The sequence below is a fragment of the Mobula birostris genome, chromosome 7 (assembly GCF_030028105.1).
Source record: "Mobula birostris isolate sMobBir1 chromosome 7, sMobBir1.hap1, whole genome shotgun sequence".
NCBI lineage: Eukaryota > Metazoa > Chordata > Chondrichthyes > Myliobatiformes > Myliobatidae > Mobula > Mobula birostris.
The window spans coordinates 98,511,139-98,529,798 of record NC_092376.1 but is presented as its reverse complement, the minus strand read 5'-3'; the positions used below and the strand labels follow the sequence as shown (position 1 = coordinate 98,529,798).

At 42.2% G+C, this 18,660-nt stretch overlaps 1 protein-coding gene across 1 annotated transcript in view; it reads left to right on the top strand.

Moving 5' to 3' along the window:
* The first annotated feature begins 660 nt into the window (after positions 1-660).
* Positions 661-18,660, top strand: part of lcp2a (lymphocyte cytosolic protein 2a) — a 207,920-nt gene continuing 189,920 nt past the window's right edge. The window contains exon 1 of the mRNA XM_072263528.1: positions 661-993. Coding sequence (XP_072119629.1) covers positions 916-993 — 78 coding nt within the window. The 5' untranslated portion in view covers positions 661-915. The remainder of the gene's footprint in view (positions 994-18,660) is intronic.

Genomic DNA, 18,660 nt, shown 5'->3' with positions numbered 1-18,660 from the left:
TAGCAGTGTAGCACCATTGATTCCTGATTTTTAAAACTGAATTTCAATTTCACTAAATAACCAGTTCAGTTCCATGATATCTCTCCATCTGAACAAATTAAATTCCAAGTTGAAATTAACATGTGATTGTGCATTATTCTTTGTGATTTGTTGCTGGCACTAGAAACCTTACTCAGAAAATTATGAAAACTCCATTGATCAGGCAACAATGCTAAAGAAAGAATAACTTTCTAACTTTTCCCAGTTTGACCAACCTGAGATATTTACTCCACTTCTTTTTCCACAGTTGCTACCTGATTTCCAGTATTTACAGCATTTTTAATTTTTATTTCAACTTTACGGTATTTTACTTGTAAATCTCAATCAAATATCAAATCAATAATAATTTTGAGAATGTTTTTTCTTGGTGTAGTTGATCATTTTGTGTTCTGTACAAGTGGGCAGAATGTACGATTATCATATTTAGTTCAGATAAATATATTCAGCTCATAGTGAATAACTGCTGAATTATTCAGTTTATTAAAACATGGGTCTTGCATGCTTTTGATATCATGGAAGAAGGGTGATTTCTGCTAAACTTCCTCCTCAATTCTATAGAATAAGGAAAGGAAGTAGCAAAAGGAAATTAGTCGTCCATTTCTGTGCAGATTTTTTGAAAGTAACGATGAAGGACAGCCGAAAGCCCCACTGAAATATTCCTGGCTGCTTCGTATTATTTCAAAGAGCATTTTCATCAAACATTTACCATATTAACAATCGTACGCTGTTTATTCATTAAACGGCACCCTACGCACTTCCTTTCTAACTTCTGTGGAGGTTGTGGTTTGTGACAGGAAGAGAAAAGACCAGTTTTTTTTTACTGCTGGATGTTATAGTATGAAATCAAGTAAAAAATAAACTGAGACATCAACAAAAATGGCTTTCAGAAAACTTCCAAATCGTAATGATGTACTTCAATGGTCTTCGGCTCATTTGGCAGATTACTTCAGAATGGTAGGCAAATCTAAACAAAAAGTTTTTCTTTTCTCTCTCTCTCTCTCACTTGCTCTCTCTCTCTGCGTGTCTCTTGCTTCACCAATCTCCATGCAACAATCTGCTTTCAGTTATACAGGCCAGGTACTAAGCTAAAAAGTAAAGTTAAAAAGTAAGTAGTTTAATGATCTGCCATAAGTTTCTTAAAATCTTATCTTTAATATATTTTGCTCTTGCTGTAATGTTATAACATTCTCATCTCCACGTTTTTTGTTTGTGCCTTTATTTTATTGCAGAATATCTATGCTTTTACTCAGACTGGTATAAATGATTGCTCATGAGAAGATGGTGGTACTGTGTGCTGTAGTCCTTGTGCACTACAGGGCTGTAACTTAGAGAGCCCTGGATTTTCACCAAGCAGTGATGAAATATTGTTAATGTGCTTCAGGAGAAAAACAGCTTTTGAATATTGTCTTCCTGGAAGTTATTTTTGTTTAACACTTATATTCAAACTGTTCCTTGCATTTGTTAGTCAGAACTTGACTGTTGTAATTTGTCTTGCTCAGCACAAATTGCACTTTGCATAAAACTGAACTCAGAAAACTCTGCTGCCGATATCCTATATCACGACAAATCCCATTCATCCAGTTTCCCTATAGTGACTGACAGTTCTAATTCAGCACTACTCAACATTAAACTTACTGGTTTTAAATCTCTGCCAGGGCTTCTTCTATTTTGTGTAACGCTTTGGATCCCTTAAGACCATTGAACTCCAGTTCTGGCCTCACACACATCACCAATTCTTGTGACACTGTCCGATGATTGTGCTTTCAGCTGCCTAACGCTGAAGATCTGAAATTCTCTGCCTTACGTTTCTGCCTCCCTTTCTTCCTTTAAGTCTAGAGTACCAACTGACATATATGAGAAACTGTTTTAGGCCTAACCAAGACATTTTGTGAGCTGAATGTTGTCAAAAGACTGCCAAAGGATACAGCAGGATCAGGTACAGATATGGGTGGAGAAAATAAAACAGTTTAATCTGGCGAAGTGTGAAGGGTTGCACTTTAGGAGATCAAATGTAAAGGAGAAATACAAAGTTAATATTAGAAAGGTTAACAGCACTAATGTTCTGAGGGATACTGGGGTCCAAGCCCTTAGCTTCCTGAAACTTGTTGCACAGGTTGATAGGGTGTCAAGGCGGCTAATAACATGCTTGCCCTCATTTGCTGAGGCCTTCAGTTCAGGAGTCAGGAAGTTATTTTGCAGCTTTAGAAAACTCTGATCATACTATGTTTAGAATCGGGTTGAGTAGCGTAGAGTTGGCATTCAATACTGGTCATCCTATTATAGGAAGAATGAGGGTTTTAGTGAGGATGCAGAAGTTTTCCAGGATGATGTACCACAAGGAGAAGTTGGAAAAACTAGTGTGATCTTTTTTTTTTCCCGGAGCATCAGAGACTGAACTTTATAACATTATGAGAGTTAGAATCGAAGGGGTATCTTTTCCCAGGTCAAAATATCTAATACTGGAGGCCACGCATTTAATGTGAAGGGGATAAGACCCATCAGGCTTGGGCAAGTTAAGTATCTGATGTTTCTTCTTCCTCTTTAACTTTTCATTTCTTATCTTTTAGGACACAGTTAGCGCTGTGAAAATGGCTCTGGGGCAGAGCTTTGTTCTTTTTGTGAGATGTTGGAATTCTGGGAGACCTCCAGCCTCCTGGATAACCACATCTGCAGCAGGTGCACTGAGCTGCAGTGCCTTAATGTGCTAAGGAGCTGGAGCTGCAGTTCATGATCTTCAACTCATACAGGAGACCGAGGAAGTGATAGACAGGATCTACAGGAAGGTAGTCACCCCCAGGTTACAGAAAACACGTAACTGTGTGACTCTCAGGAGAAGGAAGGGAAATGGGCACCCAGTGCAGCACACCCCTGAGGCCAACCCCTCATGAAGAAGTATAACACTTTGGATACAGTTGAGGGGAATGACCTACAGGAGGGAGCCGCAGTGACTGGGTCTCTGGCATTGATTCTAGCACTGTGGCTCAAAATAGAAGACAGGTGAAGAGGATTGCAATAGTGAAAGGAGATTCCATAGTTAGAGGAATAGAGACAATATTTTGTGGACACAATAGAGACACCCAGATGGTATGTTGCCTCCCAGGTGCCAGGGTCAGAGATTGGGTCTAGGATATTCCAAAGGGGGAGGGTGAGCAGCCAGAAGTCTTGGTACAGATTGGTACCAATGACATAGGTAGGAAAGGTGAGGAGGTTATCAAGAGAGATTTTAGGGAACTAGGTAGAAAGCTGAAAAGCAGGACCTGCTGGGTAGTAACCTCTGAAATGCTGCTGTGCCACATGCCATGAAAGTAAGAATAGGATGATTTGGCAAGTGAATGCATGGCTGATGAACTGGTGCAAGGGGCAGAGGTTCAGATTTATGGGTCATTGGGATCTCTTCTAGGGAAGGTACGACCTGTACAATAGGTATGGGTTACACTTGAACCCGGGGGGGGCAGTATCCTTGTGGGCAGGTTTGCTAGTGCTGTACAGGAGGGCTAAGAAAATGCAAGGGTGAAAAGATGTTTACAGGATTTATATACCGATCTACAAGCAGTAGGAAAGATATGGTTTGCAAATTACAAAAAGGCAATGTTATGAAGCCATGGGGGATTTCAATATGCAGGTAGCTTGGGAAAATTAAGTTGGTGCTGGATCCCAAGAGGGGGAATTTGTAGAATGCCTATGAGATGGCATTTTAATGCAATCTGTGGTTGAGCCCACTAGGGGATCTGTTATTATGCAATTAACCGGAATTGATTAGAGAGCTTAGGTAAAGGAACCCTATGGGCCAGTAATCATAATATTATAGAGTTCATCCTGAATTTTGAGAAGGAGAAGCTAAAGTCGGATGTATTAGTATTCAAGTGGAGTAAAGGGAATTGCAGATGCTTGAGAGAGTAGCTGGCCAAAACTACTTGGAATGGAACACTAACAGGGATGCCAGCAAAACAGCAATGACTGGAACACCTGGGAGCAATTTGGAAAGTGCAGGGTAGATATATCCCGAAGAAGAAGTACTTGAAAGGCAAAATGACACAACTGTGGCTGACAAGAGAAGTCAAAGTCAATATGAAAGCCTAAGAGAGGGTACAGAATAGAGAAAAATTACCGGTAACTTAGGGGATTGGGAAACTTTTAAAAACTAACAGAAGGTAATCAAAAAAAGTCAAAAGAAACTAAAGATTGAATATGAAGGTAAGCTAGCCAATAATATTGAAGAGGATAGCAAAAGTTTCTTCAAGATGTCAAAGAGAAGTGAGAGTAGATATCAGACTGCTGGAAATTGATGCTGGAGAGGTAGTGATGGGAGACAAGGAAGCGGTGGGCAAACTAAACAAGTACTTTGCGTCAGTCTTCACTGTGGAAGACACAAGCAATATACCAGAAGTTCAAGAGTATCGGGGGTATCGTGTGAGAAGTTGCCATTTCTAGGGAGAAGGTGCTTGGGAAGCTGAAAGGTCTGAATGTAGCTAAGTCACCAGGAACAGATTGTCTCCACTCCAGTGTTCTGAAGAAGGTGGTTGAAGATTTTGTGGAGGTATTAGTAATGATCTTTCAAGAATCAATTGATTCTGGCTTGGTTCCAAAGGACTGGAAAATTGCAAATGTCACTCCACTCTTCAAGAAGGCTGAAGGACAGAAGAAAGAAAGTTATAGGCCAGTTAGTCTGACCTCAATGGTTTGAAGATGTTAGATGTTAAAGATGTGGTTTGGGGTACTTGGAGGTACATGATAAAATAGGCCAAAGTTAGCAAAGCTTCCTTAAGGGAAAATCCTGCCTGACGAATCTGTTGGAATTCTTTGAAGGCACTGTAATGTAGAGGCCAGCGCAATGCCTAACTGTACTTGCAACACCAGCTTAATCCCAGCCACTGCCTGCAAGAAGTGTGTACATTCTCCCCGTGACGGTGTCTGTTTCCGCCGGGTGCTCCGGTTCGCTGTGTGTTTCTGCCGGGCGCTCCGGTTCCCTCCCACAGTCCACAGATCTACCAGTTGGTATGTTTATTGGTCATTGGTCATTGTAAATTGTCCGGTGATTACACTAGAGTTAAATAGAACGATCTCAATAAACAATAAATAAATAACAAGCAGGATAGACAGGAGAATCAGTTGATGTTGTGTATTTGGATTTTCAGAAGGCCTTTGACAAGGTACCACATACGAGGCTGCTTAACAAGTTAAGAGCCCATGGTATTACAGGAAAGATTCTAGCATGGATAAAACAATAGCTGATTGTCGGGAGGCAAAGATTAGGAAATAAAGGGTGCCTTTTCTGACTGGCTGTCAGTGACTAGTGGTGTTCCACAGGGGTCTGTGTTGGGACCAATTCTTTTTATGTATATGCCAATGATTTGGATGATGGAATTGATGGTTTTGTGGCTAAGTTTCTAGACGATATGAAGATAGGTGGAAGGGCAGGTCATTTTAAGGAAGTAGAATAACGTAGACAGATTGAGAGAATGGGTAAAGAGGTGACAGATGGAATACAGTGTCAGGAAATGTATGGTCATGCACTTTGTTAGAAGAAATAAAAGGATACACAATTTTCTCAATGGAGAAAGCATTGCCACAGGCAGCAATGAAGGCCAAGTGTTTGTGTATATTTAAGGCATTTGATTCTTGATTAGTCAAGGCATGAAAGAATATGGGGAGAAAGCAGGAGATTAAGACTAAGAGGGAAAAGGATCAGTCATGATGAAATGGTGGAGCAGACTCAATGGCCCAAATGGCCTAATTCTGCTTCTATATGTGATGCTGCTGTATCTTAACTTAAGTTTAAAGAAGATGTATAGGGCAAGTTTTTTTTTACACTGAGTGGTGAGTGCATAGCATTTCTGCTCAGGGTGGCAGTGGTGCCAATTATAATATAAGTGTTTAAGAGGCTTGTAGATAGGCACTTGAATGTGCAAAGACTAGAAAGATATGGACTTTATGTAGGCAGAAGGAATTAATTTAGTGAGGCATATATTTACCAGTTTAATTATTTTAGCACAACATTGTGGGCTGCTGAACTGTTCTATGTTATTTGTTCACCAGCAAAGTATTTATGTATTATTTGTCTGTCAAATCTTCAGGGGGATCAGCTCCTTTGCCTTTGGGAGAACTGAATGTGTTTATACTGTCACACTTTCAAATGCCTCTCATGCATCTAGATTGCCATTGACTCATGTATGATTTTTGCATATGGGGCCTCATGGGGCTCTCGAGAGTTTAGGTAGTTTAGGTTCATTTGCATCACAGCCTTATTGTGAAAGTTTACATTGACATCGTGGGTTTGTCTTCAACTTGGTTCAATGTGAGAATATTGCATCCTTTATTGAAGAAGTATGATAGAACATACAGTACCTTCAAATATACCCTAAATTCAGAAGAATGTGCATCTTAGTATCAAATGATACCCTGAAGTATCTCTGGATTCTTTTGGTATTTTTGGCTTTAGAAACCTTGTTGTATTTGCTCCTGGACCATGTTTTTAAAATCCAGTGTAATTTATGAAGACTACAAGACCATGTTGGTAAATGTGATTAGTATAGATAGGTACTGATGGCCAGCATGGACTGGTAGGCCTATCAGTGCCTTATGACTCTATGCTTTTACGTTAGGCCATGCCACACACCAAATTTCACATCAAAATCTTGGGAAAAAAAGGGAAGCCTGTGGAGGGAATAGGGAGCTGTAAATAGGATAACCCTTCAGGGATATAAAAAATTGTAAGAGGCACTTAGAAAATAAATTAGAAGGGCATCAACCAGTCCAGATGTTGATCAGGTCTCCCCTCATCTTAAATTCCAGAGAATATAGTCCCATTCTAGTCAATTTCTCCTCATATAACACAACACTTCATCAAGGCCTTGTAAGGAAACACCAATGCCCTTGAACAGATAAACCTACAGAAAGTAGTGGATATAGCCCAGTCTATCAAGGGTAAAGCCCTCCACACCATTGAGCACATCTACAATGACACCAACCATCCAGTCCATGCTCTTTTTGCCCATAGACCCTAAGACATAGGAGCAGAATTAGGTCATTTGGCATTCCATGATTTCTGATTCATTAGTCCTCTCAACCCCATTCTCCTGCCTTTTCCCCATAATCTTTGACACTCCGATTAATCCAGAACCTTTTAGTCTCTGCCCTAACTATACCCAGTGACTTGCCCTGCTCAGCTATCTGTGGCAATGCGTTCTGCAGATTTTCCACCCTCTGGCTAAAGAAACTTTTCCTTAGCTCTTTTCTAGCTGGATGTCCCCCTATTCTGAAGCTGTGCCCTCTGGTTCTGGAACCCACCACTGTAGAAAATATCCTCTCCCACTCTATTTAGGCCTTTCAATATTCAATAGGTTTCATGGACTCTCCCCTCATTCTTCTAAACTACAACAAGTACAGGCCCAGAGCCATCAATTTTTCTTTATATTGTAAGGGTACTGGGTTTGCTGACCATGAAGTTCTAAACTCAAGCGAAGACGTTAAGCCCTATCAGATATAAATAGCTGCAAGTACTCTCTCTAAAGGGAGATTATACTGTAACCACCCAGTTCTCAAAGAATAGTTCACTTCCCTGTTTATTCTCCACAACGAGTTTAGATGCCAATACCACATTTCGAGCAGTGAGTCCTCTCTCCCTACCAAGGGGAAGATACTTTCAGCTAACAAAGTAGTTTAAAACACAGTTCTTTTTTTTTCAGCAATACACATTTAAATCCAACAACATTCTAAAAACGCATTTTAAACTAACAGAGGATCTCTGTCTTAAACATTTCCCCATTCTCATGCAGGAGCTCGATCTTAAACATTTCCCCATTCTCATGCAGGATTTCTTTCTTAACTTGAATAATTGAATCATTATCTTGAAACTTAAAACATTATGAATCATTTCTAAAACACAAGCCATTTCCAAAATCTAAAAAATTAAGCATTTCTGAAACACAAAGGATAAAGCATAAAACAAAAACAACAAAGGATTTCCAAAACATCAACATAATTTGTATGAACTATGAAGACATACCAAAGACATACCATTTCTGGAAGACTGAAAAATTGCAAACGTCACTCCACTCTTCAAGAAGGGAGAGAGGCAGAAGAAAGGAAATTACAGGCCAGTTAGTCTGACCTCAGCGCTTGAGAAGATGTTGGAGTCAATTGTTAAGGATGTGGTTTTGGGGTACTTGGAAGCACATGATAAAATAGGCCATAAACAGCATGGTTTCCTCAAGGGAAAATCTTGTCTGACAGACCTGTTGCAATTTTTTGAAGAAATAATATACATGATAGACAAAGGAGAATTGTTTGATGTTGTTTACTTGAATTTTCAGAAGGCCTTTGAAAAGGTACCATGCATGAGGCTGTTTAAAAAGTTACAAGCCCATGTTATTACAGGAAAAATTCTAGTATGGATGAAACAGTAGCTGATTGGCGGAGGCAATGAGTGGGAATAAAGGGAGGCTTTTCTGGTTGTCTGCTGGTGACTAGCGGTGTTCCACAGTGGTCAGTGTTGGGACAGCTTTTTACATTATATGTTAATGACTTGGATGATGGAATTGATGACTTTGTTGCAAAATTTGCAAACAATATTAAGGTAGGTGGAGGGGCAGGTAGTTTTGAGGAAGAAGTGAGGCTGCAGAAGGACTTAGATAAATTAGAAGAACAGACAAAGAAATAGCAGATGGAATAAAGTGTCGGGAACTGTATGATCATGCACTTTGGTAGAAGAAGTGAAAGGTTGACTATTTTCTAAATGGAGAGAAAATACAAAAATCTGAGGTGTATAGGATCTTGGGAGTCCTTGTGCAGGATTCCCTTAAGATCTATTTTTGTAGGTTGAGTCTGAGGTGTGGAAGCCAAATGCGATGTTAGCATTCATTTCAAAAGGATGAGAATATAAAAACAAGGATGCAATGTGGAGGCTTTATAAAGCACAGCTGAGGACTCATTTGGAGAATTGTGAGCAGTTTTGCCCCCCCATCTTAGGAAGGATGTGCTGAAACTGGAAAGGGTTCAAAGGAGGTTCACAATAATGATTCCAGGATTGAACAGCTTGTCATATGAAGAGCATTTGATGGCTCTGGGCCTGTATTAGGCCACAAGATATAGGAGCAGAATTAGGCCATTTGCTCCATCGAGTCTGCTCTGCCACTTATGGCTGATGCAATTTTCCTCTCAGCCCTACCTCCTGCCTTCTACCCATATTTCTTCATGCCCTAGCCAATCAAGAATTTATCAACCACTGCCGTAAATATACATCAAGACTTGGCCTCCACAGCTGCCCGTGGGAGTGAATTCCACAGATTCACCACTCTCTAGATAAAGAAATTCCTTCTCATCTCGATTCTAAAAGGACACCCCACTATTTTGAGTGTCCTCTAGTCTTAGTCTCTCACACCATAGGAAACATTCTATCCACATCCACTTTATCAAGGCCTTTCACCATTCATTAGGTTTCAATTAGGTCACCCCTCATTCTTCTAAATTCCAATGAATACAGGTCCAGAGCCATCAAATGCCTTTCATATGACAAGCTATTTAATCCTGTAATCATTTTCGTGAACTTCCTTTGAACCTTCTCCAATTTTAGCACATCCTTTCTAAGATGAGGGACCCAAAAGTGCTCACAATACTCCAAGTGAGGACTCACCAGTGCTTTATAAAGTCTCAATGTTACATCCTTGATTTTATATTCTAGTCCTCTTGAAATGAATGTTAACATTGCACTTCCCTTCACTAGAATTCAGAAGACTGAGGGGTGACCATTGAAACCTATCGAACATTGAAAGGCCTTGATAGAGTGGATGTAGAAAGGATGTTTCCTATGGTGGGAGAGTCTAAGACTAGAGGAACAACCTCAGAACAGAGGGGCATCCATTTAGAACAGAGATGAGGAGGAATATCTGTAACCATAGATGTTTCTTGATGTTGCTTACCACATTCCATGAGACTAAACTGCTCTTTACATTTGTACCCTTTCAGCCACTTGAGTGACTTCACAAGCATGTACTATTTCCTCAGCTATCCTTTTAACACTAATGGCTTAAAGGCATCTTTTGGTGACGGAGATCTTAGTTAGCTATCATTAAAGTTCCAGGCACATTTATTACAAAAGTATGCCTACTATATACAACTGAAGTTCACAAAGTGAGACCTCAGCCGATCCAGCGGCCCATTAGTTGCAGACCACAGCCTAAGTTCAGTGTAGAGATGAGTAAACCTTGTGAGCAGAGAGCTGAGCACTGTCCCATTCTCCTAGGGCCATGACACCCTGACTTTTTCAATCTGGTCTGGTGCTTAAACTGGCTAAACAATGGGCCCTTGCTCTTGGACCTGGGTCCAACTGCATTGATACACTGTTTGTATCTGCCTGGACTCCACCTCCTTGATTTGGCCTGTATCCAACTTTTCCAATCAGGCCTGGTGCTTAAATTGGCCAAACATCAGCTTGTTCCTCGCTTTTGAGTCTGGGCACCACCACCTCACCTCTGCCGTGCCTCAGTTCTGTCTCTTCAAATCACCTCCAAGTCAGTTCAAGAAGCCAAACATTGACATGCACTCTCTCTTGAGCCTGAGCCTGCCACCTTGATTCGAACCATGTATACATGCTGCAACTGTCCTGTACCTTGAAGACTTCAGTTCTCACCACAAAGGTACAGGCGGTACTAAAAGGAAAGATACAGGGTATTGATTACACAGATTATTTTATAGAGGAAGTGTGATTGTTAAAGTAGTCAGTCATTCTGTTTGCTGACAGCAAGTCATCACTGTGTTCCACCAGCACCATCTTCAACCAAAACTGCTGTAAAGCTAGCTTCTTTGAGTAAATAAACCTTTCCAACTATAAACATATCTGTTATCGTTATGCTAAATGATATCATGCACCTGATCTACGAGCTTCCTTGAACTAAGCAACTTAAGAGTCAGCTTGTCTGTTTGAAACAACCCAAATTAAATAATGCATTTGTCTCAAACTCTGCTCTTAAGCAATAATAAAGTAGGTGCATTGACTCTTTACAGATAGAGGGTCCTCAAAATACGGACCCTATTTGCAAAGTTGTTTTACAAAAAGTGTTTTTCATTCACATTTTAAGAACTGAAGACTGACTTCTATTTACAACCAGAAGTTGAGCAATCTGTTAGTTGGAAGTTTACTTACAACTGCTTCATTTTACAAAATTCTGTGTTTAGAAAGCAAGGTTAGCAAAAAAAAAGAGGTGAATATCTATCACATATGTTAATGCTTTCATCCTGAGGATAATTTTCATAAACCTCCAAAGTCAGCACATTTTTTCTTTGATAAGGGGCTCAAAAACTGCTCACAATACTTAAAGTGTAGTCTAAACAATGGTTTATAAAGCCTCAGCATTACACCCTGGTTTTTGTATTCTAATCCTCTTGAAATGAATGCTAACATTCCATTTGCCTTCCTTACCACCAACCTGCACGAAGACTCCCAAGTCCCTTTACACCTCTGAGTTTTGAATTTTCTGCCTACTTAGAAAATAGTCTACACATTTATTCCTTCTACCAAAGTGCATGCCTATGCACTTCCTGACACTATATTCCATTTGTTACTTATTTACCAATTCTCCCAGTCTGTCCAAGTCCTTCTGATGACACTCTTCTTCCTCAACACTACCTGCCCCTCCACTTATCTTTGTATCCTCTGCAAACTTGGCCACAAAGCCATCAATTCCTTCATCAAAATTATTGACTTATAATGTGAAAAGAAGCGGTTCTGAAACTAACCTCTGCAGAACACCACTAGTCATCAGGAGCCGACCAGAAAAGGCCCTCTTTAGTCCTATTCTTTGCCTCCTGCTAGAAAGCCAATCTTATCTCCATGCTAATCTCTTTCCTGCAGTACCATGGGCTCTTATCTTGTTAAACAGTCTCATATGCGGCACCTTGTCAAAGGCCTTCTGAAAAACCAAATAAACACCATCCACAGACTCCCCTTTGTTCTATTCTGCCTATTAGCATGAATATGGTGGCACGTGTGTATCACGAGGCTCAGTGTCTTACCGGATTTCGAAAAATGGTGTTAATTTATCTGCTTGATTTCTGCGTGTTTGCTCGATTCGGCTAAGCGAACTACACTTACAGCAAACAGTCACTTTTGGTCATTAACTACCGATGCATCAACACAGTTTTGGACTATCCATTCAACTTCGACCAACTACCTCTGGAGTTAATAAGCACACCATGGACTTCCATTCAACTCATTCCAACCGGAAGGGCCCAGTGCCGGCGTCGAGACCGTAAACAAAGACGGGAGAAGCGTGGAGGTTTGCGTGCTAGGCTAAGGCTAAATCCACACTGGCCAGCGCTACCTAGCATCTTCCTCGCCAATGTTCGGTCTCTGATGAACAAGCAGGACGAACTAAGGATTTGGACCCTCACACAAAGAAGGCTTATGGATTGCAACGTCATGTTTTTTATGGAGACGTGGCTAAACAGTGATGTCCCAAACAACGTGGTGGAACTGGAAGGGCTTTCGGTCTTCAGGGCTGACAGAGCTGCAACAGCGACAGGTAAAAGTAGGGGAGCTGGTTTATGCATCTACGTGAATCGATCAAGGTGTACTAACTTTACCATTGCTTACACTTATTGCTTTGCTGATCTGGAATACCTGATTATTAAGTGCAGACCTTTTGATCAACCTCGGGAGTTTACATGCATCATTGCTGTCGCAGTTTATGTACCTCCGGATGCTAATGCTAAAGTAGCCATGAAAGACCTCAGCGCTGCTATTAGCAAGCTGCAGACATTGCATCCAGACCGAGCCTTTATTGTCTACGTAGTGTGTTTCCAAGATTTTACCAAAATGTATCATGCACCACAAGGGGTAATAAAACCTTAGATCATGTCAACACAAATGTGGCTGACTCTTACAAAGCCACTATCCTCCCCCACCTGGGACAGTCTGACCATCTTTCATTGTTTCAGCTTCCCAAGTATAGCCCGGTCATTAAACGTGTGAAACCCACAATGAAGACTATTAAGATCTGGCTGGAGGGTGTTGACTCTGCTCTTCAGCACCAATTCCAGCACACAGACCGGAGTGCGCTTGCTGCCCATGTCACCACAGACTCTCAGATTAACATTATTTATATACCAACTCTGTCCTTGAGCACATCAACAAGTGTGTAGATAGAGTGACATCACAAAAACAAATAAAAGTTTTCCCCAATCAGAAACCATGGATGAACAGAGAAGTTTGCCTCCTGCTCAAAGTCAAAGATTCAGCCTTCAGGTCTGGAGACCGGGAGGCTTACAGCTCAGCCAGGGCCAACCTGAGGAGGGGAATCTCTCTGGCTAAACAAATATACAAACAGATAATCGAGGAGCATTTCAACTCCTCAGACCCCCGGCACATGTGACATGGCATACAGGTCATTACAGACTTCAAACCACCTAGTACTGTGCCCCCTTCCAGCTCTGCTTCCCTCCCTGACGAGCTCAATTACTTCTTCGCTTGCTTCGACCGAGGGAACAAGGAAGTCACCCTCAAACCGGATCTCCCACCTGGTGAACTGCCTCTCTCACTTTCCACCTCTGACGTTTACACCACCCTGAGCAGGGTGAATGTACGGAAGGCAGCTGGTCTGGATGGAATACCTGGCCATGTGCTTAGAGTCTGTGCAGGGCAGTTGGCCGGGGTCTTCACGGACATTTTCAATCTGTCACTGGTCCAGGCAGTTATCCCCAGAAGCTTCAAGATCGCCACCATTGTGCCAGTGCCAAAGTATTCCACTGCCATGGGCCTGGATGACTTCCGCCTAGTTGCACTCACCCCCATCATTGCAAACTGCTTTGATAGACTGGTTCTATCACATCTGAAATCCTGCCTGCCCTCTACCCTGGACCCCCATCAATTTGCCTATCGCACCAACAGGTCTACAGAGGACGCCAACTCCACGGCACTTCACTCTGCCCTGACCCACCTGGGCAGCCCTAACTCTTACGTCAGAATGCTGTTCATTGACTTTAGTTCGGCATTCAATACTGTGATCCCCTCCAAGCTGATCGCCAAACTTTGCCAGCTTGGTATCAACTCATCCCTCTGCAATTGGACATTAGACTTTCTGACTAACAGACTCCAATCAGTTAAGTTAGACAACCTCTCCTCCTCCACTCTCACCCTGAACATCAGCGTGCCTCAAGGCTGTGTGCTGAGCTCTCTTCTGTACTCCCTTTTCACCAATGACTGCGTTCCTGTACACGGTTCTAACTCCATAATCAAGTTCGCAGATGACACCACGGTGGTTGGCCTGATCAGAGGGGATAACGAGACGGCCTACAGGACGAGGTCCAGCACCTGGCCGCGTGGTGTGCCGACAACAACCTGGCCCTTAACACCCAGAAGACCAAGGAGATCATTGTGGAATTCAGGTATGCTAGGAGCCACACTCACGTCCCCATTTACATCAATGGAGCTGTAGTGGAGCATGTATCAAGCTTCAAATTCCTTGGTGTCCATATTTCCGATGATCTCACCTGGTCCCTGAACTCCTCCATCCTGATCAAAAAGGCGCAATAGCACCTTTATTTCCTGCGGAGCATCAAGAAAGCTCACCTCTGTCCCAGGATACTGACGGACTTTTACCGCTTTACCATTGAGAGCATACTCACCAACTGCATCTCAGTGTGGTATGGCAATTGTCCCATATTGGACTGCAAAGCACTCCAGTGTGTGGTGAAAATTGCCCAGCGGATTATCAGCACTCAATTGCCCATCATTGAGAACATCTACCATAAACACTGCCTGGGCAAGGCGAAAAGCATTATCAAGGATGCATCTCACCCTAACCATGGACTTTTTTACTCTCCTCCCATCCAGTAGGCGCTACAGGAGCCTCCACTTCCGCACCAGCAGACACAGGAACAACTTCTTCCCTGAAGCTGTGACCCTGCTGAACCTCACATCACAGCGCTAAGCAATATTGCACCCATATTGGACTGTCTCAGTACTTTTATATTTGTATGCTGTAGCACTTACTTTTTAATCGCAGTTATTTTGTAAATAATATTATTCCTTTGCACTTCTGGTTAAATGCTAATTGCATTTTATTGGCTTTGTATCGGTACTCGGCACAATAACAATAAAGTTGAATCTCATCTAATCTAATCTAATTATTTCCTCACAGAATTTCAACAGAATTTTTAGGCAAGATTTCCCCTTAAGGAAACCAAACTGACTTTGGACTATTTTGTCAATTGCCTTCAAATACCTCATCTTTAATAATGGATTCCAGCACCTTCCCAACCACTGAAGTCAGGCTAACTGATCTATAATTTCCTTTCTTCTGCCTCCATCTCCTCTTAAAGAGTGAGGTGAAATTTGCAATTTTCTACTTTTTTGGAACCATGCCAGAAGGATCATTACTTCGGCTACTGGGGAGCGTTTAAACTAGAATTGTTGGGGGGTGGGAACCGAACTGAAGAGACTGGGGAAGAGGAGGTTGGTTTACAAATGGAGAAAGCTTGCAGACAGTGTGAAAGGGAGGATAGGGAGGTTGATAGAGAAGGGACGCGTTCAGACCGATGGTTTGAGATGTGTCTATTTTAACAAAAGCAGTATTGTGAACAAAGCGGATGAGCTTAGAGCGTGGATCAGTACTTGGAGCTATGATGTGGTGGCTAATACAGAGACTTGGATGGCTCAGGGACAGGAATGGTTACTTCAAGTGCTGGGTTTAGATGTTTCAGAAAGGACAGGGAGGGAGGCAAAAGAGGTGGGGGCGTGGTACTGTTGATCAGAGATAGTGTCATGGCTGCCGAAAAGGTGGACGTCATGGAGGGATTGTCTACGGAGTCTCTGTGGGTGGAGGTTAGGAACAGGAAGGGGTCAATAAATTTACTGGGTGTTTTTTATAGGCCACCGAATAGTAACAGGGATATCAATGAGCAGATAGGGAAACAAATGGCATGCTGGCCTTCATAACAAGGGGAGTTGAGTATAGGAGCATAAAGGTCCTTCTGCAGCTGTACAGGGCCCTGGTGAGACCACACCTGGAGTATTGTGTGCAGTTTTGGTCTCCAAATTTGAGGAAGGACATTTTTGCTATTGAGGGAGTGCAGCATAGGTTCACAAGGTTAATTCCCGGGATGGCGGGATTGTCATATGTTGAACGATTGGAGCGACCGGGCTTGTATACACTGGAATTTAGAAGGATGAGAGGGGATCTGATTGAAACATATAAGATTATTAAGGGATTGGACACGCTGGAGACAGGAAGCAAATCCCCACTGATGGGTGAGTCCAGGACCAGAGGTCACAGTTTAAGAATAAGGGGTAGGCCATCTAGAACGGAGTTGAGGAAAAACTTTTTCACCCAGAGAGTGGTGGATATGTGGAATGCTCTGCCCCAGAAGGCAGTGGAGGCCAAGTCTCTGGATACTTTCAAGAAAGAGATGGATAGAGCTCTTAAAGATTGTGGAATCAAAGGTTATGGGGATAAGGCAGGAACTGAATACTGATTGTGGATGATCAGCCATGATCACAATGAATGGTGGTGCCGGCTGGAAGTGCCGAATAGCCTACTCCTGCACCTATTGTCTATTGTCAGATCCTGGAAAGGTGTAATCATAACAGAGTTGTCGTGATGGGAGATTTTAATTTCCTAAATATCGATTGGGATCTCCCTAGAGCAAGGGGTTTAAATGGGGTGCAGTCTGTTAGGTGTGTTCAGGAAGGTTTCTTGACACAATATGTAGATAAGCCTACAAGAGGAGAGGCTGTACTTGATTTGGTATTGGGAAATGAACCTGGTCAGGTGTCAGATCTCTCAGTGGGAGAGCATTTTGGAGATAGTGATCATAATTCTGTCTCCTTTACAATAGCATTAGAGAGAGAGATAGGAACAGACATGTTAGAAAAGCATTTAATTGGAGTAAGGGGAATTATGAGGCAATCAGGCAGGAAATTGGAAGCTTAAATTGGGAACAGATGTTCTCAGAGAAAAGTATGGAAGAAATGTGGCAAATGTTCAGGGGATACTTATGTGGAGTTCTGCACAGGTACGTTCCAATGAGACAGGGAAGTTATGGTAGGGTACAGGAACCGTGGTGTACAAAGGCTGTAATAAATCTAGTCCAGAAGGAAAGAAAAGCTTACAAAAGTTTCAGAGAGCTAGGTAATGTTAGAGATCTAGAAGATTATAAGGCTAACAGGAAGGAGCTTAAGAAGGAAATTAGGAGAGCCAGAAGAAGACATGAGAAGGCCTTGGCGGGCAGGATTAAGGAAAACCCCAAGGCATTCTACAAGTATGTGAAGAGCAAGAGGATAAGACGTGAAAGAATGGGACCTATCAAGTGTGACAGTGGGTAAGTGTGTATGGAACCGGAGGAAATAGCAGAGGTACTTAATGAATACTTTACTTCAGTATTCACTATGGAAAAGGATCTTGGTGATTGTAGTGATAACGTGCAGCAGACTGAAAAGCTTGTGCATGCAGATATTAAGGAAGAGGATGTGCTGGAGCTTTTGGAAAGCATCAAGTTGGATAAGTCGCCGGGACCAGATGAGATGTACCCCGGGCTACTGTAGAAGGCGAGGGAGGAGATTGCTGAGCCTCTGGCGATGATCTTTGTATCATCAATGGGGACAGGAGAGGTTCTGGAGGATTGGAGGGTTGCGGATGCTGTTCCTTTATTCAAAAAAGGCAGTAGAGATAGAGCAGGAAATTAGAGACCAGTGAGTAGTCTTACTTCAGTGGTTGGTAATTTGATGAAGAAGATCCAGAGAGACAGGATTTATGAACATTTGGAGAGGTATAATATGATTTGCAATAGTCAGCATGGCTTTGTCAAGGACAGGTCAGGCCTTACGAGTCTGATTGAGTTTTTTGAGGATGTGACTAAACACATTGAAGAAGGAAGAGCAGTAGATGTAATGTATATGGATTTCAGCAAGGCATTTGATAAGGTACCACATGGAAGACTTATTGAGAAAGTAAGGAGGCATGGGATCCAAGGGGACATTGCTTTGTGGATCTAGAGCTGGCTTGCCCACAGAAGGCAAAGAGTGGTTGTAGATGGGTCATTTTCTGCATGGAGGTCGGTGACCAGTGGTGTGCCTCAGGGATCTGTTCTGAGACCCTTACTCTTTGTTATTTTTATAAATGACCTGGATGAGGAAGTGGAGGGATGGATTAGCAATTTTTCTGATGACACAAAGGTTGGAGGTGTTGTGGATAGTGTGTAGGGCCATTGATTGGATACTAAACTGGGCTGAGAAGTGGCAGATGGAGTTTAACCCAGATAAGTGTGAGGTGGTTCATTTTGGTAGGTCAAATATGATGGCAGAATATAGTATTAATGGTAAGACTCTTGGCAGTGTGGAGAATCAGAGAGATCTTGGGGTCCTAGTCCATAGGATGCTCAAAGCAGCTGTGTAGGTTGACACTGTGGTTAAGAAGCATACGGTGTATTGGCCTTCATCAATCATGGAATTGAATTTAGGAGCTGAGAGGTAATGTTGCAGCTATATAGGACCCTGGTCAGAGGAGTACCTTGGAGTACTGTGTTCAGTTCTGGTTACCTCACTACAGGAAGGATGTGGAAACCATAGAAAGGGTGCAGAGGAGATTTACAAGTACGTTGCCTGGATTGGGGAGCATGCTTTATGAGAAT